The sequence below is a fragment of the Narcine bancroftii genome, chromosome 7, assembly GCF_036971445.1.
Source record: "Narcine bancroftii isolate sNarBan1 chromosome 7, sNarBan1.hap1, whole genome shotgun sequence".
In the NCBI taxonomy this organism is placed as follows: domain Eukaryota; kingdom Metazoa; phylum Chordata; class Chondrichthyes; order Torpediniformes; family Narcinidae; genus Narcine; species Narcine bancroftii.
In genome coordinates, this window is record NC_091475.1 from 170,472,516 (window position 1) to 170,496,807 (window position 24,292).

At 39.0% G+C, this 24,292-nt stretch overlaps 1 protein-coding gene across 1 annotated transcript in view; it reads right to left on the reverse strand.

The window, feature by feature from the left end:
- The window catches only part of npat (nuclear protein, ataxia-telangiectasia locus), a 56,854-nt gene that overhangs the window by 5,283 nt on the left and 27,279 nt on the right, over positions 1-24,292 (reverse strand). Inside the window, exons 8-15 of the mRNA XM_069891277.1 lie at positions 23,908-24,019; positions 22,904-22,995; positions 15,201-15,288; positions 14,370-14,466; positions 9,162-9,287; positions 7,088-9,007; positions 5,792-5,910; positions 4,559-4,673 (exon numbers count right to left, since the gene is read on the reverse strand). Of these exons, the coding sequence (XP_069747378.1) occupies positions 4,559-4,673; positions 5,792-5,910; positions 7,088-9,007; positions 9,162-9,287; positions 14,370-14,466; positions 15,201-15,288; positions 22,904-22,995; positions 23,908-24,019 (2,669 nt within the window). The remainder of the gene's footprint in view (positions 1-4,558; positions 4,674-5,791; positions 5,911-7,087; positions 9,008-9,161; positions 9,288-14,369; positions 14,467-15,200; positions 15,289-22,903; positions 22,996-23,907; positions 24,020-24,292) is intronic.

Below are 24,292 nucleotides of genomic sequence, written 5' to 3' on the forward strand. Positions count from 1 at the left end.
GACAAGTCTGATGAGGGACAGGCAGGCACAGTTGCAGCAGTTGCAAGGGAAAATTGGTTGGTTGGGGTTGGGTGTTGGATTTTTCCACCTTTGTCTTTCGTCAGTGAGGTGGGCTCTGCAGTCTTCAACAAAGGAGGTTGCTGCCCGCCGAACTGTGAGGCGCCAAGATGCACGGTTTGAGGCGATGTCAGTCCACTGGCAGTGGTCAATGTGGCAGGCACCAAGAGATTTCTTTAGGCAGTCCTTGTACCTCTTCTTTGGTGCATCTCTGTCTCGGTGGCCAGTGGAGAGCTTGCCATATAACACGATCTTGGGAAGGCAATGGTCCTCCATTCTGGAGACGTGACCTACCCAGTGCAGTTTTATCTTCAGCAGCGTGGATTCGATGCTGTCGGCCTCTGCCATCTCGAGTACTTTGATGTTGGTGATGAAGTCGCTCCAATGAATGTTGAGGATGGAGCGGAGACAACACTGGTGGAAGCGTTCTAGGAGCCGTAGGTGATGCCAGTAGAGGACCCATGATTCGGAGCCGAACAGAAGTGTGGGTATGACAACGGCTCTGTATACGCTAATCTTTGTGAGGTTTTTCAGTTGGTTGTTTTTCTAGACTCTTTTGTGTAGTCTTCCAAAGGCGTTATTTGCCTTAGCGACTCTGTTGTCTATCTCGTCGTCGATCCTTGCATCCGATGAAATGGTGCAGCCGAGATAGGTAAACTGGTTGACCGCTTTGAGTTATGTGTGCCTGATGGAGATGTGGGGGGGATGGTAGTCATGGTGGGGAGCTGGCTGATGGAGGACCTCAGTTTTCTTCAGGCTGACTTCCAGGCCAAACAGGACGTAAAGCGCTGAAGAGCTGGCTCTGAATGGGCAACTAAAGCGGCATCATCTGCAAAGAGTAGTTCACGGACGAGTTGCTCTTGGTGTGAGCCTGCAGGCGCCTCAGATTGAAGAGACTGCCATCCGTGCAGTACCGGATATAAACAGCATCTTCATTCAATCTTCTTCAGCATGATGCTGAAACAAGCCATGAAAGACCTCAACAATGCTTGTAGTATGTAATTAGTAAAGCATAGAGTTAGTCTGCGCTGACGTTGTGGCTGTAGTTATTTACAATGGGGGGGGGGGCCTCAAATATAACAGTGCCGATGAGGATTCACTCAATCATTACACATTTATCAACTCCTACAGAAGACAGTGAAAAACTGGGAATCCCAAGAGATGGCGGCAACAATCCTGCAGCTCACTTTGACAAATTCAATGAAGACAGACACTTGGAAAGCATATGTAGAATGTTTTGATAATCATTGTACAGGTACACAATCCTTTATCCGGAATCCTTGGGGGACACTGTGTTCCGGATTTCGGAAAGCCAGATTTAAGCCCATTCAAATTGTGCTGCCGTATCCACCCCCACCCCTTTCCAGTCGCGCTGCATCTCTGCCCCCTCGCCCACCTGACTCGCGCTACCGCCTCTCTCCCCACTTGCTGGATTTTGGAGCTTTCCAGATTTTAGATGTCTGGATAAAGGATTGTGTACATGTATTGTACATGATATTATTGAAAATCCATTGAATAAAAAAACAGGCAGTTTTTAATAGTAATGGGAGGAGGCACCTATGAGCTTTTAAGATCGCTAACTAGCCCACACATGCCTTCAACAAAAACATGCCAAAATCTGTCAAGCTACCAGTCAGCACCTTAACCCCCCAATTTCCAGAAATGACAAAAGATAAATTTTACCGATGTAAACAACAGCACAGAGAGTCTGTCCTAAATTTCATGGCTCTATTACGTAAACTGTCTGGATACTGTGCATTTGTCAGAGACAGTGCGTTAAGAGATCAATTAGTAATGGGTTTAGCTGACACACCTTTGCCAGAAAACATTCCACATTTGCCATCTCCTTCCTGATTCCATTAAAATTATGCTACCTCCAATTTAGAATCTCAACCAGAGGACCAGACCTAATCCCATTCCATGATTATCTTGAAATTAATAGCATATGATCACCAGATACCAAGTGTTCCCTGCACACACCTGTTCGGTCTTGTTCCCCATTAGGATATCCAGTATTGCACTCGCTCTCGTTGAGACCTCTATATATTGATTTAGGAAACTTTCCTGAATACATTTGACAAACTCTAATCCCCTCAACCCTTTGACAGAATGAGGATCCTGGTCAATACAAGTTAAAAATCACCTACCCTAGCTATCTCTCTATAAATTTGCTCCTTCAATTCCCACTGGCTATTGGGAAGTCTACAATAAAATTAACGTGGTCATCCCTTTCTCATTCCTAAGTTCCACTCATATTGATTCAGTAGACAGCCCTGTCTGAGCACTCCTATCTCATTTTCCCTGACGAGCAATGCCATCACTCCTCTTATCAGGCCAAAAACAATAAACCACTGAAGTGCAAGTCCTGCCCCTCCTGCAACCAAGTCACAGTGCTAACTCCATATGCTGATCCATTCTTTAAGTTCACCTTCCTTTTCTACAATACTCCTTGCATTGAATAGATGCAATTCACAACATTATTACCACGATGCTCAACCTTTATATTTCTGTCTTTGCCTGAAGGCTTAACAACATCTTTTTTTCCCCACAACCACTCTACTATCTGCTTTGGTTTAAGCCCTCAAAGAAACATGAGCAAACATTCCCTTCCAGTTCAGTTGCAAATTGGCCTGCCAGTATACGTCCTACCTTCCCTGGAAGAGTCGCCAATGATCCAAGAATCTGAAAATCTCCCCCCTGCACCATCTCTTTAATCAATGATTAAGTTGTATTCTATTTCTGGCACGGGTAGTTAATCCAGAGATCACATCTACAGATGCTCTTTCCTTCAACATCGCATCTAACATCCTAAACTCACTTTGAAGGACCTCACCCTTCCTACTCACGTCATTGGTCCCAATGTGGGCCATGGTATCTGGCTGCTCACTCTCCCACTTGAAAAGGCAATGGACTCAATTCAAGATGGACCTGGCCCTGCAACCAGGGAAGCAACACATAATCCTTGATTGGATGGATTCCATCAGGACCAGAGGACCCTTCTACCTTAAGACCCATTAGTTTGCTTTAGTGATAATAATGGTATCTAGGTACTCAACTCCTATTGCATCCTAAACACATTCTTTGGCAATTTAGGTTTTCCACAGTGAACACGGACACGTTCAAGCCCTCAGCCATTTCTGCATTACCCAATATTAATCCCCTCTCTTCATCTTCCAAGGGACCTAAGTTGACTGTAGCCTTTTATTTTCTCCTTTATATAAACTTTTCACAACATTTTTATATTTTGTGCTATTTAATAATCTAGCCTTATAAAGTCTGTGTTCCCAATCTATGCCAGCCAACTCCTCCCTCATTCCATTGTAGTCTCTTCTGTTTTGTCATAATACACAGGATTTAGATCATATTAATGTAGCTTACGATAATAGTATTATTTCTATTTGCATGAGAAATTCAATCATACTGTCACTCTTTTAGAGAGGATTCCTAATTACAAGATCACTAATTTTACCTGTCTCGTTGCATAGGACCAGATATTTGATAGCATGCTGCTCAAGAAAGCCATCATGAACTCCTCAAGACAGCCTTGACTAACTTCATTTGCCCAATCTATGTGCAAATCCCCCATGACAACTGCTATTCTACTCATGCATCAGATATTTCTTAGTGCAACTGTTATATATTATTATTTAGAGGCCTATAGATTACTTTCAGTAGTGCTTTTCCCCCCCTTGTATCATCCCTCACTATTGCCCTGATCTCATGCTTAATCAAGTGTATTACTTCTCTTCTTTGCCTTCCTGCCCATCCTTCCAAATTACCTGATTAATTAATTCAGTGTGCTCCAGGTAACAATCTGAAGAAAAATATAACAAATATATCTTTTTCTCATTTGTAGTTCCCCATGAAATAAATAGTGGAGATTAAAGGTGCATAACTGATAACAAATGATAACAAAAAGTTGTTATCATTTGTAACATCACCATTCTTGCAATATGTATAACAAAATTTCCAGGTATCCTGAAATGCTGTACAGATACACAATCCTTTATCCGGAACCCTTGGGTGTTCCGAATTTTGGATTTTTCCGGATTTCAGCTGCCCCAGATTTAAGCCCACCCAAATTGTGCTGTCGTATCCACCCCCTTCCACTTGTGCCGTCTCTCCTTCCACCCGCCATCCAGAGTCACGCTGCCGTCTCTCTCCCCCCCACCCACCCGAGTCACGCTGCCATCTCTCCTCCCCCTGCCCACCCGAGTCATGCTGCCATCTCTCCAACCCCTCCACCACCCAACCTAGTCGCGCTGCCATCTATCTCTCCCTCTGCTGTACCAACACCATTAAAAAAAAATGCCAGTTTTTGGAGCTTTCCGGATTTTAGATGTCCAGATAAAGGATTGTGTACCTGTACATTCTATTAAAGAAATTACATGCTAAAATACCATTTGATTAATTGCACAAGCAGGAAATTAAATATTAAGACATATAGGTACATTGTAGATAACATTTTTCCCCATAGCAATTTCTTTCCAGAGTTCCTAACCTGTATTGAAGGTGCATGGTTGAACTGCTAACTGTGGTGGCTTCCTTGCAATGGGAAGTTTGCTGAATCTGCTACATTTTTTGCCAAGTGAAGATGATACTGGCATCCGGAGAACCTACTGATACAAATAGAAAATTCAGTATCTATAAAATATTGTATGCAGAAATTGGCCTAGCAAGGTTACACCTATCAAATATCCTTTGCAGTTTTCACATCTCACAGCTAAGTCCCAAACCTCTGAAGCCCCATCAGATTCTATAGGGGTACACACCAATAACCCAGAGAATGACTTGTTTTCCCCAGCCTCTCCTCCCTCTGGCAGTGCTCGAAATTGCACAGCGACTCCACTCTCCGGGACAGCAATGACAATGTTTCATCTAATATGAATCTCCAGCTCTTTTTGCATAAAACCTTAGTCTAAACCGTACAGATGAAGTAGCTAAACAGAGTATTAATAATACCTGTATTCTAACTTGTACTCCTCTACACACAAAATTTGTCTCCAACTCTACTGTCTCTGAATTCTGAAATCAACTTTTGTTCAAGCTTCCAGGTTGGATAAAGTCAATTATTCATCATGGAAACTGGCCTTTTAGTCCAACTCATCCATGATTTGCAATCTGAGCTAGTGCCACTCTGCTTTTGGCAGTATCACTATGAACTTTTCCTCTACCCTGTGTGTGGAAAAAGTTGCCCTTTGGTTCCTTTTAAATTCTTCCAATCTCTGACTTCCTCCACCCCCCCCCCCCCCCCCCTTCCCAACCCAACTCTTCCTTTAATTTTGGCTCCCTTTGAATTCAATATGTCCTTTGCTCTTCTTCCCCAAAGTTCCCAATTCTGTTCCTCTCCTATTAAGGCACACTTTAAAACCTATCTCTCACCTGTTAGATTTGCCTCATTTAATCTTTCCCTGATTATTTTCCTGTGAAGCATCTTGTGGCATTTAAAAATGCAATATATAATCACCTTGGTTCTTAGGTGGAGAGGGAAAATGAAGTGTTCTAACAATATGCATAATCTCAATTGGGACACAAATGTTTTATTGCAAATAGCAAGTTAAGACTCATTTCAAATGGAGCTGTTACAGTGAATAAAATAACCATCGTGCTGTAATTTCTATGAATATCCAGCATTGGAGACAGCAATTTTCTTTGTAATTTCAATTATCTTTAAATGCTTCCCCAAAGTCACAAATTATGCCATCCAGTGCAAACAGAATACATTTGAACTTGCCTGTTGGGGTGACATAGTGAATGAAGTTCCATTATTTGGGCCCATTATTGAAACTGGAATCATTCCCATTACTCCTTGCAGCACTGGCTGAACTGGAGAGGTGATTATAAAAGTTGAACCTAAACAAAAATTACATTTCAACTATTTGTAACAGGCCAAGTTGGTTAACTTCATTTTTTTAAGCCAATTATAACTTGATTTATTACAGGACACATTAGGGTTAATGGTACTTATTCATTGACACATTCCCCCATTATTCATTTGAATGCCATAAGAAATAGCAAAAGGAAGGAAATAAAAATGTACCTTGAATTGGCATTAATTATCATTTAGAGAAAAACAAAGAACTACAGATCGTGAAATCTTGAATGAACAAAGTTGGAGGCAGCATCCATGGACAGGAATGATCAGTCAATATTTTGGGTCAGGACAATTTATTGAGTGGGAAAAGTGTTAGCAGGTATTTAGTGTGGGGGGGGGGAAGAGGGGGAGTGTTGGGAGAGCAGCTATGATGGAACTAAGAGGTGATGAGATACTGGATAAATGAAGGTAAGAAAGGTGGAGACAGGTAGAGAAAGAGACCATGGGAGATGGGGCTATTGAAGACAGAATTGGGTAAGGGATGCATGGAAACAGATATGGGTGTTACCCAACTTAGAGAACCCAACATTCATGCTGTTGGGTTCTAGGCTATTTAGGAGGAAGATAATGCTGTTCCTCACATTTACTTTTAGCCTCACCCTAGTAATGGACACAATGGAATTAAAGTATTGGCAACTGGAAGTTCCATCTTTCCCCCACGGTACTCGTTGTAGCAGTTGCCCAATCTGTGCTTGGTCTCACCAATATAGAGGAAGCCACATCAAGTACACAAATGTAGTAGGGCACCTTGGATGAGGTACATGTGAATTTGTGCTTCACCTGGAAGGTCTTTTTGTGGCCTTGGATGGAAATGGGCAGAATAATAGCTTGGCAGACTAGATGGGCCAAAGCACTTGTTTCTGTGTTGTTTTGTTCAAACTCAGTGGGAGAAAAAGAATGGTCAAAGTTCCGAGCCAAAACTCTTCATTTTCTTTGCCCTCCACTTAGCTGATCATACAAACCTTTTTAATTATTTGCACGATTTCTTTCATCATTGAATATAAACTTTAAATGGGTGCTTTACTTAATTTGTTGGAAGTGCAATGCAAAAGTGCAAAAATAAAAGTTGGTCACTCAGTGAGAACTTAGTAATTCATAAAGTATGTTAATTTAGAAAACTAGTTTTGATTGGCATCTCATTACCAGCACTCATACCTTGAGAGAAATTCGATGATACAGGCTGTCCCACGGATAAAACAGTGCTTGGCCTTGGAGGAGTGCATAAAGACCGAGGAACTGATGTTGATACGGTTGCAGCAGAGCTGCTTGGTAGCATCAAGACATTTGCAGAACACCCACGGTGATCCAAAATGAATGCATTGCTATTGTTAGATTCATCTCCTTTCATCAAAGATTGTTGTGCACAATCTTGAACACAAGCTGCTATCAGAACATTGCTGGACTGCCCAAATGTGGTAGCAGCAGGCATCAACTGTACAAGCCCAGTGTCTTTTTTTAGTCCATGTGGATTTTGAGTAAACAGACTATTGTTAGTCTGAGGTGGTATATTTATTGTTACATTACTAGCAGTAATGCTTTGTGAAGGCATAGTTTCCATTTCAGCAGACACAACATTCTGTACACTGCTTTCAGGCTCCTCTGGCATTTCCAAGCTACTGACAATGCTCTCAGTTTCTTCACTTCTCACACACAATTTGTGCCTAGAGGGAGTTCCTGTTACAGCATCACCATTATTATTCAATGGCTGGCTTAATTCTTTGTCTTTTAAGGGTGTACCACTTGGAGAGGACAACAGAATTGTTGGCACATTTTCATTTGTAATACTTGACACAGCATTATTTAATTCTCTATCTGACGAAGATTGTTTGGGATCATCGTTCATAATTATCTTGAGCGTTACTATATTTGTGGGATCTATCTCCATAGTGCTGGAAGGTTCAGCATTTGAAACTTTAGAAGTGGAGATAACATCAGAATTTGAAGAAGTGGCAGTGATGGATGACTTTGGCATCATGTTAGTTGAAACACTTTCAACTGTAGGATTCAAGTCTGAACGAACAGAGCTTGGCTGTAAGGTGGTAGCTTTAGCCTCAGAGTTTAACTTAGAAGATGATACTGAAGAAGAAACTGGTTCCGTTCGATCAGGCAATTGTGTTTCTGCAGTAACAGTGCTCATTTTTAGTGCATCAGATTTAAGAATTTTTACTGAACTAGAACTTACAGAACTATTTGATGCTTCAGGAAAAGAAGAAATAAGTGTTTGAGGCTGTGACGCAGTGGTTAAAGCAAGGCTTGTAGATATTTCTGATGTGTGCACAACATTTTGCTGACTTGGCATCACATTAACAAAAGAGTTATTAGAATCAATTGATAAAGTTTTTCTTCCATCCAATGAAGGTAGCTCATATGCAGAACCTTTCGGCACTGCAAAAGTTGCCTGAAGTGATGTTTCAGAACAAGTTGAAGGTGGTATTTTACAAAGTACATCTGGAGTCTCAACACTTGCCCCAGTAGCACTGAGAGTTTTGATCGTTGGCACTTCAAGCTGACTGGATGCTGCATTTGATTCTCTCGTAATGCAAATTGAAGACATATCAACTTCTTTAGTAAGCTCACTTTGACATGCGATTTTGGATGGAGACTCGGTTTTTTCTTTCTGATTGGTTAACTCCTCAGTGGCCAGGGTCTCCTCAGACAGTTGCTGTTGCGCAACATGCGACAGTTCTCTCTTTTCATTACAAATGGATGGTGATTGTGCCTCAATTTCCATTTCAGCAACATCCTCAGTTCCTCGTGACTCTGAAACAGTCGTATGGATTAAAGCAACAGATGAAGGAAGAGCTGATGTGGTCGTAGCTTCTCCAGTGGTCCAACAGCTAAATTTGGATGGCAGACTGCTGGAAGTCTGACTATCAAAAGAAGTGACGGATTTGTCTACATCAGTTGGACTGGGATTGGAAATGGTCTGACTTTCGTTTATTTGGGTCTTTGTAAGTACATTTGATTCTGTAGATATTTTGCTACTACGTATTGTTCCATTATCTTTGCTCTTCTTTGTAAAACTATTTGACTCTTTCTCAGAGACTGGTGAAGAAGGCAAAGGTACTGAAATACCTATGGAAAAAAATTGAAAACTTAGCATACACATTGAACAACTTTTTTGAAAATGAGTTTATAATTAGGAAATTATCTTTTTGAGATTACACCTTTTGATACAGTCTGTATATTTTTGATTTTATAAATTAGCAATTAAAAAAACCAAAATCACCTAATTGCTCAGTTGGAAAAGTACTAAGTGTTTCCTGAAAGGTCACATTTTCGCTATTTTCCATGACTTCCATGTTGTTTTGACTGGAGGGTCCTTTATCACAATCTTCATTTTTTTTAAATTTACCTATATGAAAAATATTAGATAAAAGGCAAATGTACCAAATTATACAACAAAAATAATTAATCTTAAAAATGATTAATTTCACAGAAAAAAGACAATTGCTCTCACAGTTAACATTTAAGAGAGAAAAATCTCACAGACCTGAAGTTAAAATTTAGGCAATTTGGCCCACCCCATCCTTGCTGGTTCTTTTAAGGAGCTGTTTAAATTGCCAAAAAGTTAGTGCTCCATGCTCTTTTCCCCAGTACTGCTTAAGTACTAACAGTTCAATTATTTATTCAATCCTTTTTAGTTATTGTAGAATCTCCTTCTATCATCCTTTTAAGGTTCACATTTCAGAATAAAAATTCTTGATCTTGCTTGAGTTTTTTTTAATCAATTAGCTGATTTTGTTTTCTTCTGCTACGTGTAAAGGTTTATCAGTACAGTGGAATCCTGATTTAACACAAATTCGGATATAACGCACTGAGTCATTGGACTCTGGCTTCGGGCTGCTGCCAAGAGTGAGTACAGGTACTTGGGGCTTGCTGGGACCTGGGGCTGCTGCGAGCAACGGGGACCTGGGGCTGCCGCGAGAAGCGGGGACAGTCATCTTACTAAAAATTAATTTGTGTTTTAATTTCAACTGTAACTACAATTTACTGAAATCCCAATTTAGCACATTCCTGCTTTTTTCGCGATGCGATTTTTTTAGACCAAACCATTGCATTATAATGGAGTTCCACTGTATCAGTATCAAGAACACTATCAAATCATATTCATCTTCTCTGTTCCAGAACAAATAATCCAAATTTGTAAACTTACTACATAACTGGATTCATTCTGATAAACCTGCTCTGCGCAAAGGTTTAAAATTCCCTCCTAAAACTGGGGCCTAATCTGCACAATTTTTAAAAAGTGCAGCTTTGTTTTTGCTTAACAAGCCTCTATCCATAAAGCCAAAGTTACTGTAAGTATTCTTTTTTAAAACTATTTGCCATGCCACTTTCAAAGAAACTTTTTTTCCCTTTTTTGCCCGTTTTTCAGTTTTAAATTTGTAATCAAACAATTCACATGTAATTAAAGAGCACATTCCAGATTTTATTCAAGATAATTTATATTCATTTTGGTCTGACCATGTAGAAATTACAGTACTTTTTATACCTAGTCCCCTCATTTCAGGGCACCACAATGTTTGAGACATTTGATTTCACAGGTATTTGTGAGTACTCAGGCATGTTTATTTGCTTCATTGGTGCAAGTATAAGAGAGTTAGGCTTGCTTCAAAGCTTTTGATCACCTTTGGAGTCTGTAGCTGCCATTTTTCAACATGAGGACCAGAGTTGTGCCAATGGAAGTCAAAGAAGCCATTATGAGGCTGAAAAACAAGAATAAAACAGTAAGAGACATCACCCAAATCTTAGGATTACCAAAATCAACCATTTAGAACATCAGTAAGACTGTATTGGTGAGCTCAGTAATCGCAAAGGGACTGGTGTTCCAAGAAAGACCACTTCTGCTGATGACAGGATTCTCATCATAATGAAGAAATAAACCCAACATATGTACGACAGTTCAGGAGGCAGGTGTGGATACATCAATGACTACTGTCCTCAGAAGACTTCATGAGCAGAAATATAGAGGCTGCACTGCAAGATACAAACTATGGCAAAGGTGAAATGCTTTGGATATTGGGCAGATCTTTACATCTCCACATTTTGCTCTTGCATTCACTCTGATAGAGGTTAACCTTAGTTTCAACTGTCCACAGGACCCTTTTCCAGAATTTTGCAGGCTCTATTAAATACTTCTTGTCAAACTGCAATCTGACCATCCTTCCTGTGGCTTGCATCTTGCAATGTAGCCTCTGTATTTCTGTTCATGAAGTCTTCTGAGGACAGCAATCACTGGCATATTCACACCTGCATTGTGAAGAGTCTTCCTGATCTGTTAGACAAATGTTTGTGGATTTTTCTTCATTATGATGTGAATTCTTCCGTTATCAGCAGTGGTGGTCTTCCTTGGAATACCAGTCCCTTAGTGATTACTGAGCTCAGTAGTACACTCTTTCTTCTCAATGATGTTCTAAACAGTTGATTTTGGTAATCCTAACATTTGGATGATGTCTCTTACTGTTTCATTATTGTTTTACAGCCTCAAAATGGCTTCTTTGACTTTCAATGGCACATCTCTGGTCCTCATGTTAGAAAATGGGAACTACAGATTCCAAAGGCGATCAAACCAAACCTGCACAGATGAAGCAATTAAACATACCTGAGTACTCACAAACACCTACGAAGCCTAATGTCCCAAACATTATGGTGTCCTGAAATGAGGGGACTATATATAAGAAGCTGCAATTTCTCCATGATCAAACCAAAATGTATAAATTTAAACTTGAATAAAATCTGGATTGCACACTTCAATGTGAATTGTTTGATTAAAAATGTAAACCTGTGAAACACAGGGACAAATAAAGGAAAAAAGTGTCTTTGTCTCAAACATTATGGAGGGCTCTGTATATAAATTTAGGTCATTTTCATGCAAACCATTTAAAACGACACCACTGAGTTGGAAAATTCTTATTCCTATCAGCAAAAAAAATGGAGTGAAACACAAATGTCAGCAGATGCTGTGATTGTAGTAAAAAGCAGGAAAGAGTCTGCTGGGGAGGGAAGAATGGGCAGGGGGAGGAGTACAGACCAACAGACAAAAGGTGTTAATTGGATATGGATAGGACACAGGAAAATTGATGGGGGGGGAGTTTCTTTGGGGTTCTATGGAAGCAGAGCTGGGAAAAGAGAGAGGGAAGGAGTCATTGGGAAAGATGGGGGGGGGTGAAGAACACTAACGGAAGCAGGAGGTCAGTGTAAATGCCATCTCGCTGGAAGGTGCACAGATGGAATAAGTGGCGTTGTTCCTCCAATTTGCTGGCGATGTCAATCTGGCAGTGCACGAGACCATGGACAAACATGTCAGCAAGTGAATGGGGTGGGCAAAAAAAAAAGCTATTTCAGACTCCTCTTACCTTAAATTTTATGTGTTGTATCTAAATCCTCCTGAAGTTTGTTACCATTATCCATTTTGTTTACTACATTATGAAGCCACGTCCCTTTACAAATAAAAAGCCTACTACAGATGTTAAGCTGGTAAACTTTCAGAACAAGGGTGAGCACCTGCAGTTCTCTGATAAAATTATTTTCTTTAAAACATTGGAAATCCATGGTCAAGACCTTGGCAATTGACACCTTCAATTTCCTTTAAGAAGTAGGGAAATTCCATCTGGATTGCTTGCTTTTTTAAAAAACTCTGAATGCCGCTAATAATTTTCAAATCTCTATTTTACTCTAGTTCTATTCATTTTGTCTATCACTTCTTGACTGTAATAAGAGCAACATTGCTCTGAGCAGAGAAAGATGCAATGTACCATTTGCTATACTATAATTAGCCATTAATTATATATACTTTCATAAGAGTTTAAGTTTCCTTTTGTTTTCCAGTACATTTCTGATATGTGTATCAGTTATTGCATTTTTCAGATAACTGAGAAATGGCTTCAAGCAGCCCAGTAGCAACAGCAATCCCCGTCACCTCCACACAACTATCGCCACTACTACCCAGGACCCAGAGGTCCATGCTTCTCCCGCCATTGCCTCCCCACCGCTGTCGCTGCTCTTGCCCAGGAGCCCGAGGTCTCTGCTTTTCTCACCATTACCTCCCTACCACCATCGCCACTCCTGCCCGGGAGAACGCTCTCCTTGATGACACCAGGACAGTAGAGCACCAAGTACAGTGGAGAGTAAAGGAGAAATGGAGAGAGAAGAGTTACCTGAACCGAGGACAATCTCCCCATCCACTGCCTGACCCGCTGACTTCCTCCAGTTGTTCACTGATGTTATCAAACTGGCGCTAACAGCGCGTCAGAGCCCCACATGAACACATCAGGTGAAAGTGTTTTTTTCAAATTTTGATGACATGCTGCCGCCAAAAATTTCTTTTCCATTACTGAGATTTTTAGTTAAGTGGTTTTCAAATAATTGGAAATGTACTGTCCCCAGTAATGTGGCCTCAAGGTAGATCTTTGCCCGACTTATTTCCCTGCTCAATTCTGAATGGTTTTAAATTGGCTGAGTTTGCTTTTGAATTATGAGCCTGTAGCGGCCCGTGTACTGAGTGGCGACCTGGCTCACAAAATGGCTGACGAACGCGGCGATCGCAAGGGTCCTGCAGGGACCAACAGCCACATGACCTCCAGCACAGCGGTAAACAGTGGGTAACAGTGGAAACGCCGGCCAAACAGAAGCTGGTGCTGCGATGACATCACTCCTGTCGTCAGAGGCAGGGAGTGAATATAAACAGAGCTGGCAGAGCATTAAATCAGTCTTCAACCTCAACTTTACTGTGCGTATCATTCTTACTCCACACTACGTGTAACACGCATGCTACATGCCTAACATTCATCACATGCCCCTTTATCATGTTTCATTTTAATATTCAATGAGCCAACGAGTTCTGGTTTTGGATGCTTTTCCCTTCCTTCTTGTGGATACTAGTCTCATCTTAGAATGTGACCAATTGCTCAACTGTATTTCACACAACTATACCCCAGGCATACCTATTGAACAATGTTCTACCAGTTCCAATGCCACAATACTGTTTCGTCCCGCAAGGGCCTCGAACCACACCGAACAGGAAAGTTCAGTTTGCAGCAATTCCTATCCTTTTCTTATTACATTTTCAATCTTCTACATTACCTTTCATTAGCAGGTTAGAAATGTGCAACCCTTTCAATTAATCCTTTGAACATCACAGAGACGTGCCAATATATTAGCCTCCAATCTTAAAACTCAAATTATTTTCATATATTATTTCATACAGCAATACCCACACATCTATACTTTAATAAATTGAAATTACCTATATTAGAGGAGTAATAATTCTATATTATCATACCCTTTAAAAATCTTCCTATTATTTTTAACCTAGTAATAACAGCTTCTCTCCAGAAGGATTTTCATTTACAGATCGTCGACACAGGAAGCCAAAAAAGGACTTTATGGCATAAATTTATGGAGTTTACACTTTTTCATGGGAATCGGTACAAACCGTAATCAAAAAGATCAAACAAGGCTTGAAATGCTGGATCTGACTCGGTTTGCTCCAAGATATCCTGGATTGCTTCATCAGACATATGGACTTCATCCTACAAAAAAAGTCAAATTTATTGAAGCTTTCTACTTTGCAAAAACATTCTTTTTTTTGGCACAATTACTTAAAGGTTCCTTTGGTAATAAATCGTAATTTAAAAATTTATATCCTACAAAAATTTCCCATGTTTTATGTTTTCCTCTCTCCCATTTTTTTTTAAATTTTTGAATGCCCAAGTTACATGTGCCCCCCCCCACCAAAAAAACTGAAATGTAGGCTACTGAGTCCCAAGTGTGGCATTCATGTAAATTGGTTGCTCCATCTATTCATTCTGAAGAACTCTTTTCCAAAACTGCACTGTCAACATTCAACAGAATTTCAATGGAACATTTACGTAGAGGTAAACTGAAGGAAACTTCATAACTGTGGTAGCGTATGGGCTAGAAATTTAAAATTCAAAAGTTAAATTTAATGTTTAATCACTGTGTATATACTGTAAATTGTAGCATCTAGAGCATCTGCTTTTTCTCCAAATAGATAATGTCCATTATATTTGCTAAAAGATCTTGTAAGCAATGCCCAACATAGCTGTATTCTATTCTTACATTTAAATTTACAGGCACAAAGTAATATTAAATACTTATAGTCCTTTAAAAAATATCAAAAGCACTCGTTCAGTATCAGAAACAGATGAATAATTAGTTCATTTAATTGACCAGTTTAACAATGGTTCATTCTATTAAGTTGTATAAAATCACCAGTAGTGTACCACTCAAACATGAACATTACCCCAAGTCCTAGGATTTCATCAATGGACTGATCCGGTAAAGTACTACTACTGTCAGGTGGCTTTGTAGGATGTCCAGAACTAGTCTCACTGTAAAGACAAAAAAAATTGTTGCATTTAAAACAAATTTAAAAAGATTATACATGATTTGTGTTGCCTATCAAATTATAGAGTTTACAGAATTAGATGTCATCTAAACTGTTACCAAAATATGTAATAACATACAAATCATATTAGTGATACAGTACTAAGTGTTCATAAAAGAAATCTTAAAATATTAATCCATATACCATAAACATTATACATGATAGCTTGTCTTAATGATCATGTGAGAAAACTCTCATTACTCTCAATGGTGATGGGACAAGCATTTCACTCCTGGAAAAATTGCTTTGCACCAATGTTCTAAATTCAGGGTACTTGCTTCACAGTAGCAACCCAAGCAATTCACATGTGACATAACTTGTGTAGTACTCCTGTCTCCATTGTCACCCAACCATAAAACATCCTATCCTTCAGCATCTATTTCGAACTCCCCAAATTACAATAGCCTTCCTTATGAACCTTTGTCAAACGTTTATTGTAAGATTAGGTATGTTTTAGGAGTACTGAAGTCTTAAAGAAAACTTTTTAATCAAATGTATTTGACAAACTACAAAAGGGAAACAGGGCATGTCAGAGCCAAAATGTGATTTGCTAGTCACTTTTCTGGAGTCCATTGGCTGGGCGCAGCCATCTTGATTCCTGTGCTCACGTGTGAGTCTTTGATTGGCATATGCGCGGTGGGTTCGCATATTGGAGAATAGCTGACACATGCAGGAGAGTTAAGCACCCTGGCAATTTTGAATTTGCACTCTTAACACTCGCATATATGTCAACCAAACTCCAATACACCAACCCACTGCGCATATGCCAACCGAAGACTCACACATGACCACAGGAATCAAGATGGCTGCACCCAGCCTATGGACCCCAGGATGCCGACTAACAAAGTAAGCACACACATTTTGGCTCTTACATGCCCAGTATCCATTATAGTTTGTCAAATACAACACACACCATGTAAATTTTATATTTTTTCTTGTATATATCTATTTTAAAAATTCATTCATCTATGTGGATGGATGCCAGTCACATAGGTTGCAAGTCAGGGAATACTACTGCAATTGGATGAAGGCACATCCATTTCTAGATAGGACTGATCCTTCAGTCCCAATTACGGACCTAAGTCCAGGAGCACCTGTATATTAATTGCATGATTTTGTACCCTCTATTTTTTTTTAAACTTTATTTAAAATTTTATAACATGAATAACATATAGGATTACATTAAAAAAAAATTAAGAATAAAATAAAAATTACAATACAGTATTCGTAATCTAAATAAACTATACCCTCCCCAATAATTATTACACATTAATAACCCAACTCAAATTAGTCCTTTCCCCCCCAAAATAAAGAGTGAAGAATTAATAAGGTTAACAATATATGTGAGAAAAAAAAACCCACTTACAAAAAAAACAACAAAAACATAACCGATTAAAATACTAACAAAAAGAAAAGTAATTAATACTAAAATATCAGACTTAAAAAAAAACATTTAAATCAAACTTAAATGCATATATTTCACAAACGGGGTTAATTAATAAAAAAATTAGTAAAGTTAGTAACATTATCTATCAAAAATTCTTAAACAATAATCAATTCTTAAAAAAAATTGTACCATGAAAAAAAAACTTTCTCTATAGAGATAAACATTTACCAAATATCAACTAACTTCACATCTATCATCATATTAGTCACATAAACCACCATCTTAAAACAAAATTCAAACCTCATTAAGCATTGTACAATTCAATTTTAGTACTTTTCCACCATTTTTCCCTTTTACTCTTGAATAGTTATCCAATAAAAGCTCCAATACCACATTTAAATATCCCCAATCATTACGTTAAAATTCAGATATCCAAATAATAAAAACACATCTACAACAAAATCTATATCTTCAACAAATGGAGCATAAACCACAAACAAAATTCAAGCCTCATTAAGAATTGTACAATTCAATTTATAACTTTCACCATTATTCCCTTCGTTCTATAACTAAAATAGCAAAATAATATACACCAGAATTACCACTCCTTTCACCTTAAAGTTAAAGAAAAAATATAAAAAAAACTTATCCATCCCATTCACATTTAAATTTCAAATATTCCTCATCTACTGAATAAACTTTACAAAAAAAACCACATCAATTTTTAGTTTTTTAAACAATCAAATACTTTCTTATGCTTTTTTTTATATTTAAACAAAAAAAAAACCCTTCACTCTTTAATCTAATAATACAAAAAAAAGGAAAAAAGAAAACGGGTAGGAGGTTAAAAATACCCCCTCCCGTCTAAACCGCGCAGTGCGGTAACTCCCAAAAAAAATGGGTGTGAGATAACTCACACGTAGCAGATGACTTTCAGGAAATAGTGCCTATCCAGTTCTCTCCCTCAACTCTCACTTCATCTTAAACTAACATCATCATTATTTAATATTCCTTTTTTTTAAAAAAAACTTTAGAAAAAAAAGGACAACTCTTTTTTTAATCAACTCCAACTACCGAGTCACCATTACAACCATTCCTTCTTGGAGCACGGCTCTTTTCTTCCATCTCTTGTCTCCTTAGAGATCGCGGCGGACTATGTCTCTGTTGAAACTGAGTAATTGGCAGCTCTTGAGCAAATGCTATAGCTTCCTTTGAAGAATCAAAGAACTTTGGTTGGCAACCATCTAGGAAAACCTTCAAAACAGCTGGATATATAAAGGTTGCCTTATAACCTTTCTTCCACAACAACTCTTTAGCAGGATTGAATTCCCGTCGTTGGAACATAACTTCTTGACTCAAATCCGCATAGAAGAAAACTCGATTATTTTGAATCAAGGGTGATTTTCTCTGTTGTGCATTTCTAATAGCCACTCGTAAAATTATTTCTCTGTCGTAATAATTCAAGCAACGAACCAAAACAGGTCTTGGACTTTGACCTGAAATAGGTCTTCTACGCAAGGCTCTATGAGCATGTTCCAGTATTATACCTTCCGGGAAATGTTCTTGACCCAGCACCTGTGGAATCCATTCAGTAAAAAATTTTCTTGGGTCTGGTCCCTCCATACCTTCCGGCAAACCAATAATCTTTATATTGGTCCGTCTGGATTGGTTTTCCAAATAATCAATCTTTTCCACCAAATTTTTATTTTGAGTTTGTAAGTCACATCAAAAACTTGATACCGTATTTCATCTATAGCTTCTTCACACGAATTAAATTTATCTCTCACTTCAAGCTTAAAAGCTTCAAACTCAGCCATCTGTTGAGAGTGTATTTTCACCAGAGTATTAAACCTAGTACCAAGTTCAGTCATAATCTTGGATAATCCCTGCATTGTATAAGATAATTTAGATTCAAGATTCACAAATCGTTCATTCATAACATTGCCGTTAGATGCTACTGCACATGTACAAACCTGAATAACTCTTTGTTCTAAAGGCTGTTTGGCACCCTCTTTAGGGGGCTCTACCGATGTAACATTAATCTCTACATCCAAAAGCAGTATCTCTCTCCTGGGATCAATTTCAGGCTGAGTCTCGATGTCTTTCCTGTAGGTAGGCTCCAAAACTTGAACTTTTAGAAAATTTAGTTTTTTGATGATCTGTTGTCGTTTTTTTTTTGCTCTTTTTCATCAATTGTACCGTCAGAAGTTAAATTAACAGCACTGGTTATCTAAACTTTTAAAGAATTTTAACGGGCATTTCTAGACAAAACAATAAGATAGAGTCAGGAGAGGACTGGAAGGCACGTCTGATCCTTACGCCATCTTGCCACGCCCCCCGATTTTGTACCCTCTATGAGAATATTTCTTCTCCTGTGCTCGAAGGAATAAATCCTAGCCTGTTCAACCTCTTCCTATCGCTTAGGACCGGAGTCCTGGCAACATCCTCATAAATCTTTTCTGCACACTGCAGCTTGACAACATTTTTTTCTGCAGCACGATGACAAAAACTAAGCATAATACTCCAAATGTGACCTCACCAGCATTTTGCACAATTGGAATGTGTCCTCCCAACTTCTGTATTCAGAGGGCCAATGAACTGAAGCCTTTTTGATTCCCTCTATGTGACTGCATTTTTTAAGGTACTATGTCCTTGTACTCCTAGATCCCTCGGCTTTCAACACTCCCAGATCAATATCATTTACTGTGTAGGTCCTATCCACATTATAATTTAATTATTATAATTATAGCACTTGATGCCCTGAAAGAAATAAGTTATATAATAATTATGGTTACACTTCCAACTTACAATTGATGTGATATGTACAGTACAACTCTGATTATCCAAAATGGTCGGGACCAGGCCTATGTCGGATAAATATTTTTTTTTTCCTCGGAGAACTGGTCATTTAAAAAAAAAACCAGGTTAGTAGCAATAGCAAATCACTTGCAACAGTGTTTAAGCAACAACAAACACCTTCACCAAACACCAACACCTTCCCACCGAGGTCCGTGCTGCCGCTGGCAGCCTGAGGTGCCCGGTCAGTTTGGCCCAGAAAAATTTCGCATAAAAGAGGATTTTGGAGAATCAGAGTTGTACTGTATATGATATTATTTGATTTATGCTATCTATAGTATACCTTGTGTAAATGGTTCTTGTTAAACTCAAAAATATTTTAAAAAGAAAGACATTTTGGCACATACATGGATAGGAAAGAGTTACAGGGATATAGAACAAATGCTGGCAAATGGGATGATAGCGAACAGGCATGGATGAGCTGAACAGCAAGCCTGTTGCTTGCTCAATCATCTAAATAAAAACAAAAAAATGATGGAAATACTCAGGCTGTATCTGTGGAAAGGTAAACAAAATGAATATTTCAGGTTGAAGACCTTCAGACAGAATTGGCATTAGTCCTAACAAAGGGTCTTCGACCTCTTATGTTGTTTCTCTAACCTGCTGACTGTTGGCAGTATTTTCTGCTTTTATTTTCAATTCAGAAACAAGTTAAAAATCAACCACATTTCTGGGTTTCTGCAGTGACAAATTGGTCTATCTGAAGAAGCCTGATAATTCAATGGCTTCAGATGCACCATTGCTGAATCATTTTGCTGTAGATAATTTCTTTCTTTTCTTTGGCTTGGCGGACGAAGATTTATGGAAGGGTATGTCCACGTCTGCTGCAGGCCCGTTGGTGACTGACAAGTCCGATGCGGGACAGGCAGGCACGGTTGCAAGGGAAAATTGGTTGGTTGGGGTTGGGTGTTGGGTTTTTCCTCCTTTGCCTTTTGTTAGTGAGGTGGGCTCTGCGGTCTTCTTTAAAGGAGGTTGCTGCCCGCCGAACTGTGAGGCACCAAGATGCATGGTTGGAGGTGTTATCAGCCCACTGGCGGTGGTCAACCACCGCAGATAATTTAACTATTTTTAAATCCCACAATACCATGCAACTCACATCTCTGGATTGTTAGTCCATGCCTATAGGTTATTAGTTTAACAACATACGGTGATAACTATTTGATTCTGTATGTTGTTGAATGGTTCTTGCAGAAACAAGCAAATATGGGCTGAAATGGTTGTCAATGCTGTAAAATCAATTTTTTAAAAAATTACCATTACAACCATTCAATAATTTACCTTTTCAACTTATTTGCAACAAAATGTATAATTAGCACTTAAGTGTGGCCAAACAGCTTCTGAGAACAACGAGATGAGATTCATGGGAAGGATGGCCAAGCTGACCTACCATCAACAGAAGTTGCAATCCATAAAACCAGCTGGGCCAGACAAGATCAGAATAATACCAGGAAATATCAATGTTAATGACCTTATGCTGACCCTTGATCAGCAATTGAATATTTAACACAAGTATCAGTCCAGGGAGAGTGAAGCTATATGGAGGCAGGCTGAATGAAAGAAACCTTGTTTTCCTGCTCCTATTTTGTTTAAAGGTTGCATTCAAACATCTCCCTAAACACATTAACATGTGAAGTGAATATCAGTGGCCTTCCCTCCTTGTTTTGAATTGGTCAAGCCAAGGGAAGTTTCCAGAAGGCGACAGCAAAAGTATAACTGAACTTCATCAGCAAGCAAGGGAAGTTGTAAGCAGTATAGTCTAAGGGGTCCAACGCCAAGACAGTACTGACCTTGCCTGAGGCAGGAAACTAACCTTCATGAAGAGCAAAGAAGCCTCAAGTCTGGAAGCTTGACACCTCTCCCCAAAGCATGAAGGATAGTGGGGATCCAAAATCAAAAGGATCTGAAGTGCTGCCATGTACAAGTTTCCAGACAATGGGGCAAGAGCATACCCAATATGGTCCTCTTCCTGATGACCACCTTCGTGTGTGGCTGCATCAGGCGGTGTGTGGAACAAAAGTATGAGGGCACCAAGTGCCACTAAGAGCTGTTTCTACCTGTCCCTGCTGTTGAAAAGGATGGGTCTGGCCCCATTGCTTTGCAATGTCCCAGTCAGCTGGACTTTACCACACCACCTATACTTCGTGCAAAGTTTTTTCCCCAAACACCTTTAATCACAAGGCCATCAGGTAGTGGTCAGCATGGAACATCCTGCGGATATTAAAAGATAAGGACTCGATGGATATGGTGGGGTGGTTCCCTAAGCAGACCATCCAGGTCATCTGGTGGAATGCCCATGAACAAGCACCAGGACTAGGCCTGGCTAGCTGTGAGTTGAGCTCTCCTAGTCAGATCCTTCCTGTACAAACAAAACATCAAACACAATGCACATTGTCCATGAGAATAATGTGGTGGAGAAGAGACAAATCACCCACCTCCTTGCAGAATTCAGATTTACTGAAGCATGTGGAGAAGGATGCATAGGTTCTTGTCATGGTTCATTACCACCAACAGCATGACAGAGGACTGACTGACTGCTCCCAGGCATGCACAGAGATAGATATCCAAAAGTGCTGGAAAACCATCAGTGAAAGATGCAGTTTTGCCTGGCCAAAACCTGTTGGCCTTTCAGCACATGGAAATGTCGGTGAGGGAATGCTGCCAAGTGGCACATTCCAGACTGCTGGCACATGTGCTGAGGGAATCACTGAGGCTTCATGCAGCCAATGCGAGGGCACTGTGGAGAAGGTCAACAGTCCTTCCATTACTGGGCATGAAGGGGCTGTGACAGGGGAAGCCCCATAAACAACAGAGGGGAGTAGCAGCCAGGTGGCCACAGTGATGGCAATGCTGGTAAATATAAATGAATGTAACAACGTACAGCGATGGAAATGTATGGATATGAAAATAATGATGTGAAGAGACTTTGAACTGTTTTGTAATTTATTGTGAATAAAATGTATTTTTTGGTGAAAAAAAATGGATAACAATTAGGAATTGAATAGTTACTGCATGGAAACAAGGCTGCATTTTAACTGGGATCCAATAATCTTTTGTTTGCACACAGCAGCTCATTGATCTATAAAATACACTTATCAAGAGATATTGGCCAAAGTGCTCAAAAAGAGGAGTAACATAAAACACCATTCCAGGGTAAGATTATAAAAAAATATTTCAGACAGCTTTAATTTTGTTACAGATTTATAGCAGAAAGCCATTTATAATTGACAAATCTCATCCAAAAAGAGATAATATTGGCAATACAAGTTATCAAGAAAGAAGAAATCCCAATTATTGCAACACCATTGATTTTAATTACCTGAACATAACTTTATTAATGTTTTCTGCAAGCTTTTCCAGTAGAGATCGGTCTTTCAAGATTTTCTCTCTGGCATTTTCAATTAGTCTTTGCTGCAAAGGAGAGACAATGTATACAACCTTAAAAGAAAAACTGTTTAAAATGTACAGAGTGAAATATTATTGATTGAGAATGAATTACAGTAAAACTCAATTCTATTCACATTTGAGTGTCGACGTGCACAAGTAGCTTGTCATTTTTTTCAAGCATCATTTGGAAAGTTATTCTCCATAATCTATTCCTGGTGTCTTGAAATGGTAGCGATGCACCTTTTTCTCATAACTCAGACATTGCAGGCCACTTAAAAGAGGAGCTTGGAGTGATGAGGCCTTAGTCATGTGCAGGTAAGGGCCTGCGTAGTCATAACAGGCAAGGGTCTGCAAGACTTGCCAACTAAAAGAGCATCAACCCAATTCAGTTTTCAATGGCAGTCCAATAGCTGTGTTCATATCCTGTCCCATCCAGGTTTAAGCCTAGATGAGGAATAAACCAGCTTACTGGCCAACAGGACAGCTCAGCACCCGCATCAGGATAGGCCCCTATGACTAAATCCAATATTATTCACTAATTACCCATCAACTTTTCAGTAGAATCCACTAATATGTTAACTATTTCAACAATGCTACTTTCAATTAAACATTGCTGCTGTCTGTCTTGAAGAGACAATCTTGCATGAAATAAAAGGTAATGGCATCATTTAATTTTTAAGATACTACAAAACAAGACTGGTTATCAACTTCTCCAAACCCCCTGCAAATACAGAGAGCATATATAGACATTCTCTTTGGACACATAAATGCAATTATATTGGTGGTAGTTTTAGATGAAATTTCCTCCAAAATTCTGTACTTTTAATTTTTTTTTCATCCAGTCAATTGCTGCAGCAGTTCTACTTTCGACAGGCACCAAATCCACCTTTTTTATCAAAAAACTGAATTTTGTACCTTTGTTTGGTCTATACTTACTGGAAAACTTTCAGCAGAAATTTCTATTTGACATTCATTTGCTTCATTCTCCACACCTCTCACAACTGAACTCTGTCCTGATACAAAGCCACTCCTTTTGCAAGGAGAATCACTAAAATCAAAAGATGAAATGATCATAGTCAAAATTGTAACAATTTCTCCAAAATTCAATAAAAAGGCAAAATTCATATGACCCAGTTAATAATTTCATAATACATAATTTTGTTCTCCAGTTTTATGGGATCTGGAAGTAATTTATCATTTTTGGACAGTAATTTGCCCTGGTCTTTGAAATTCAATATTTTGATGTAGTTGTCAAAAGTGGCCAATTTTTAAAAAATTTTTTATTTATTAGTATCTTCATACATTTCAAATTAACTTGCAT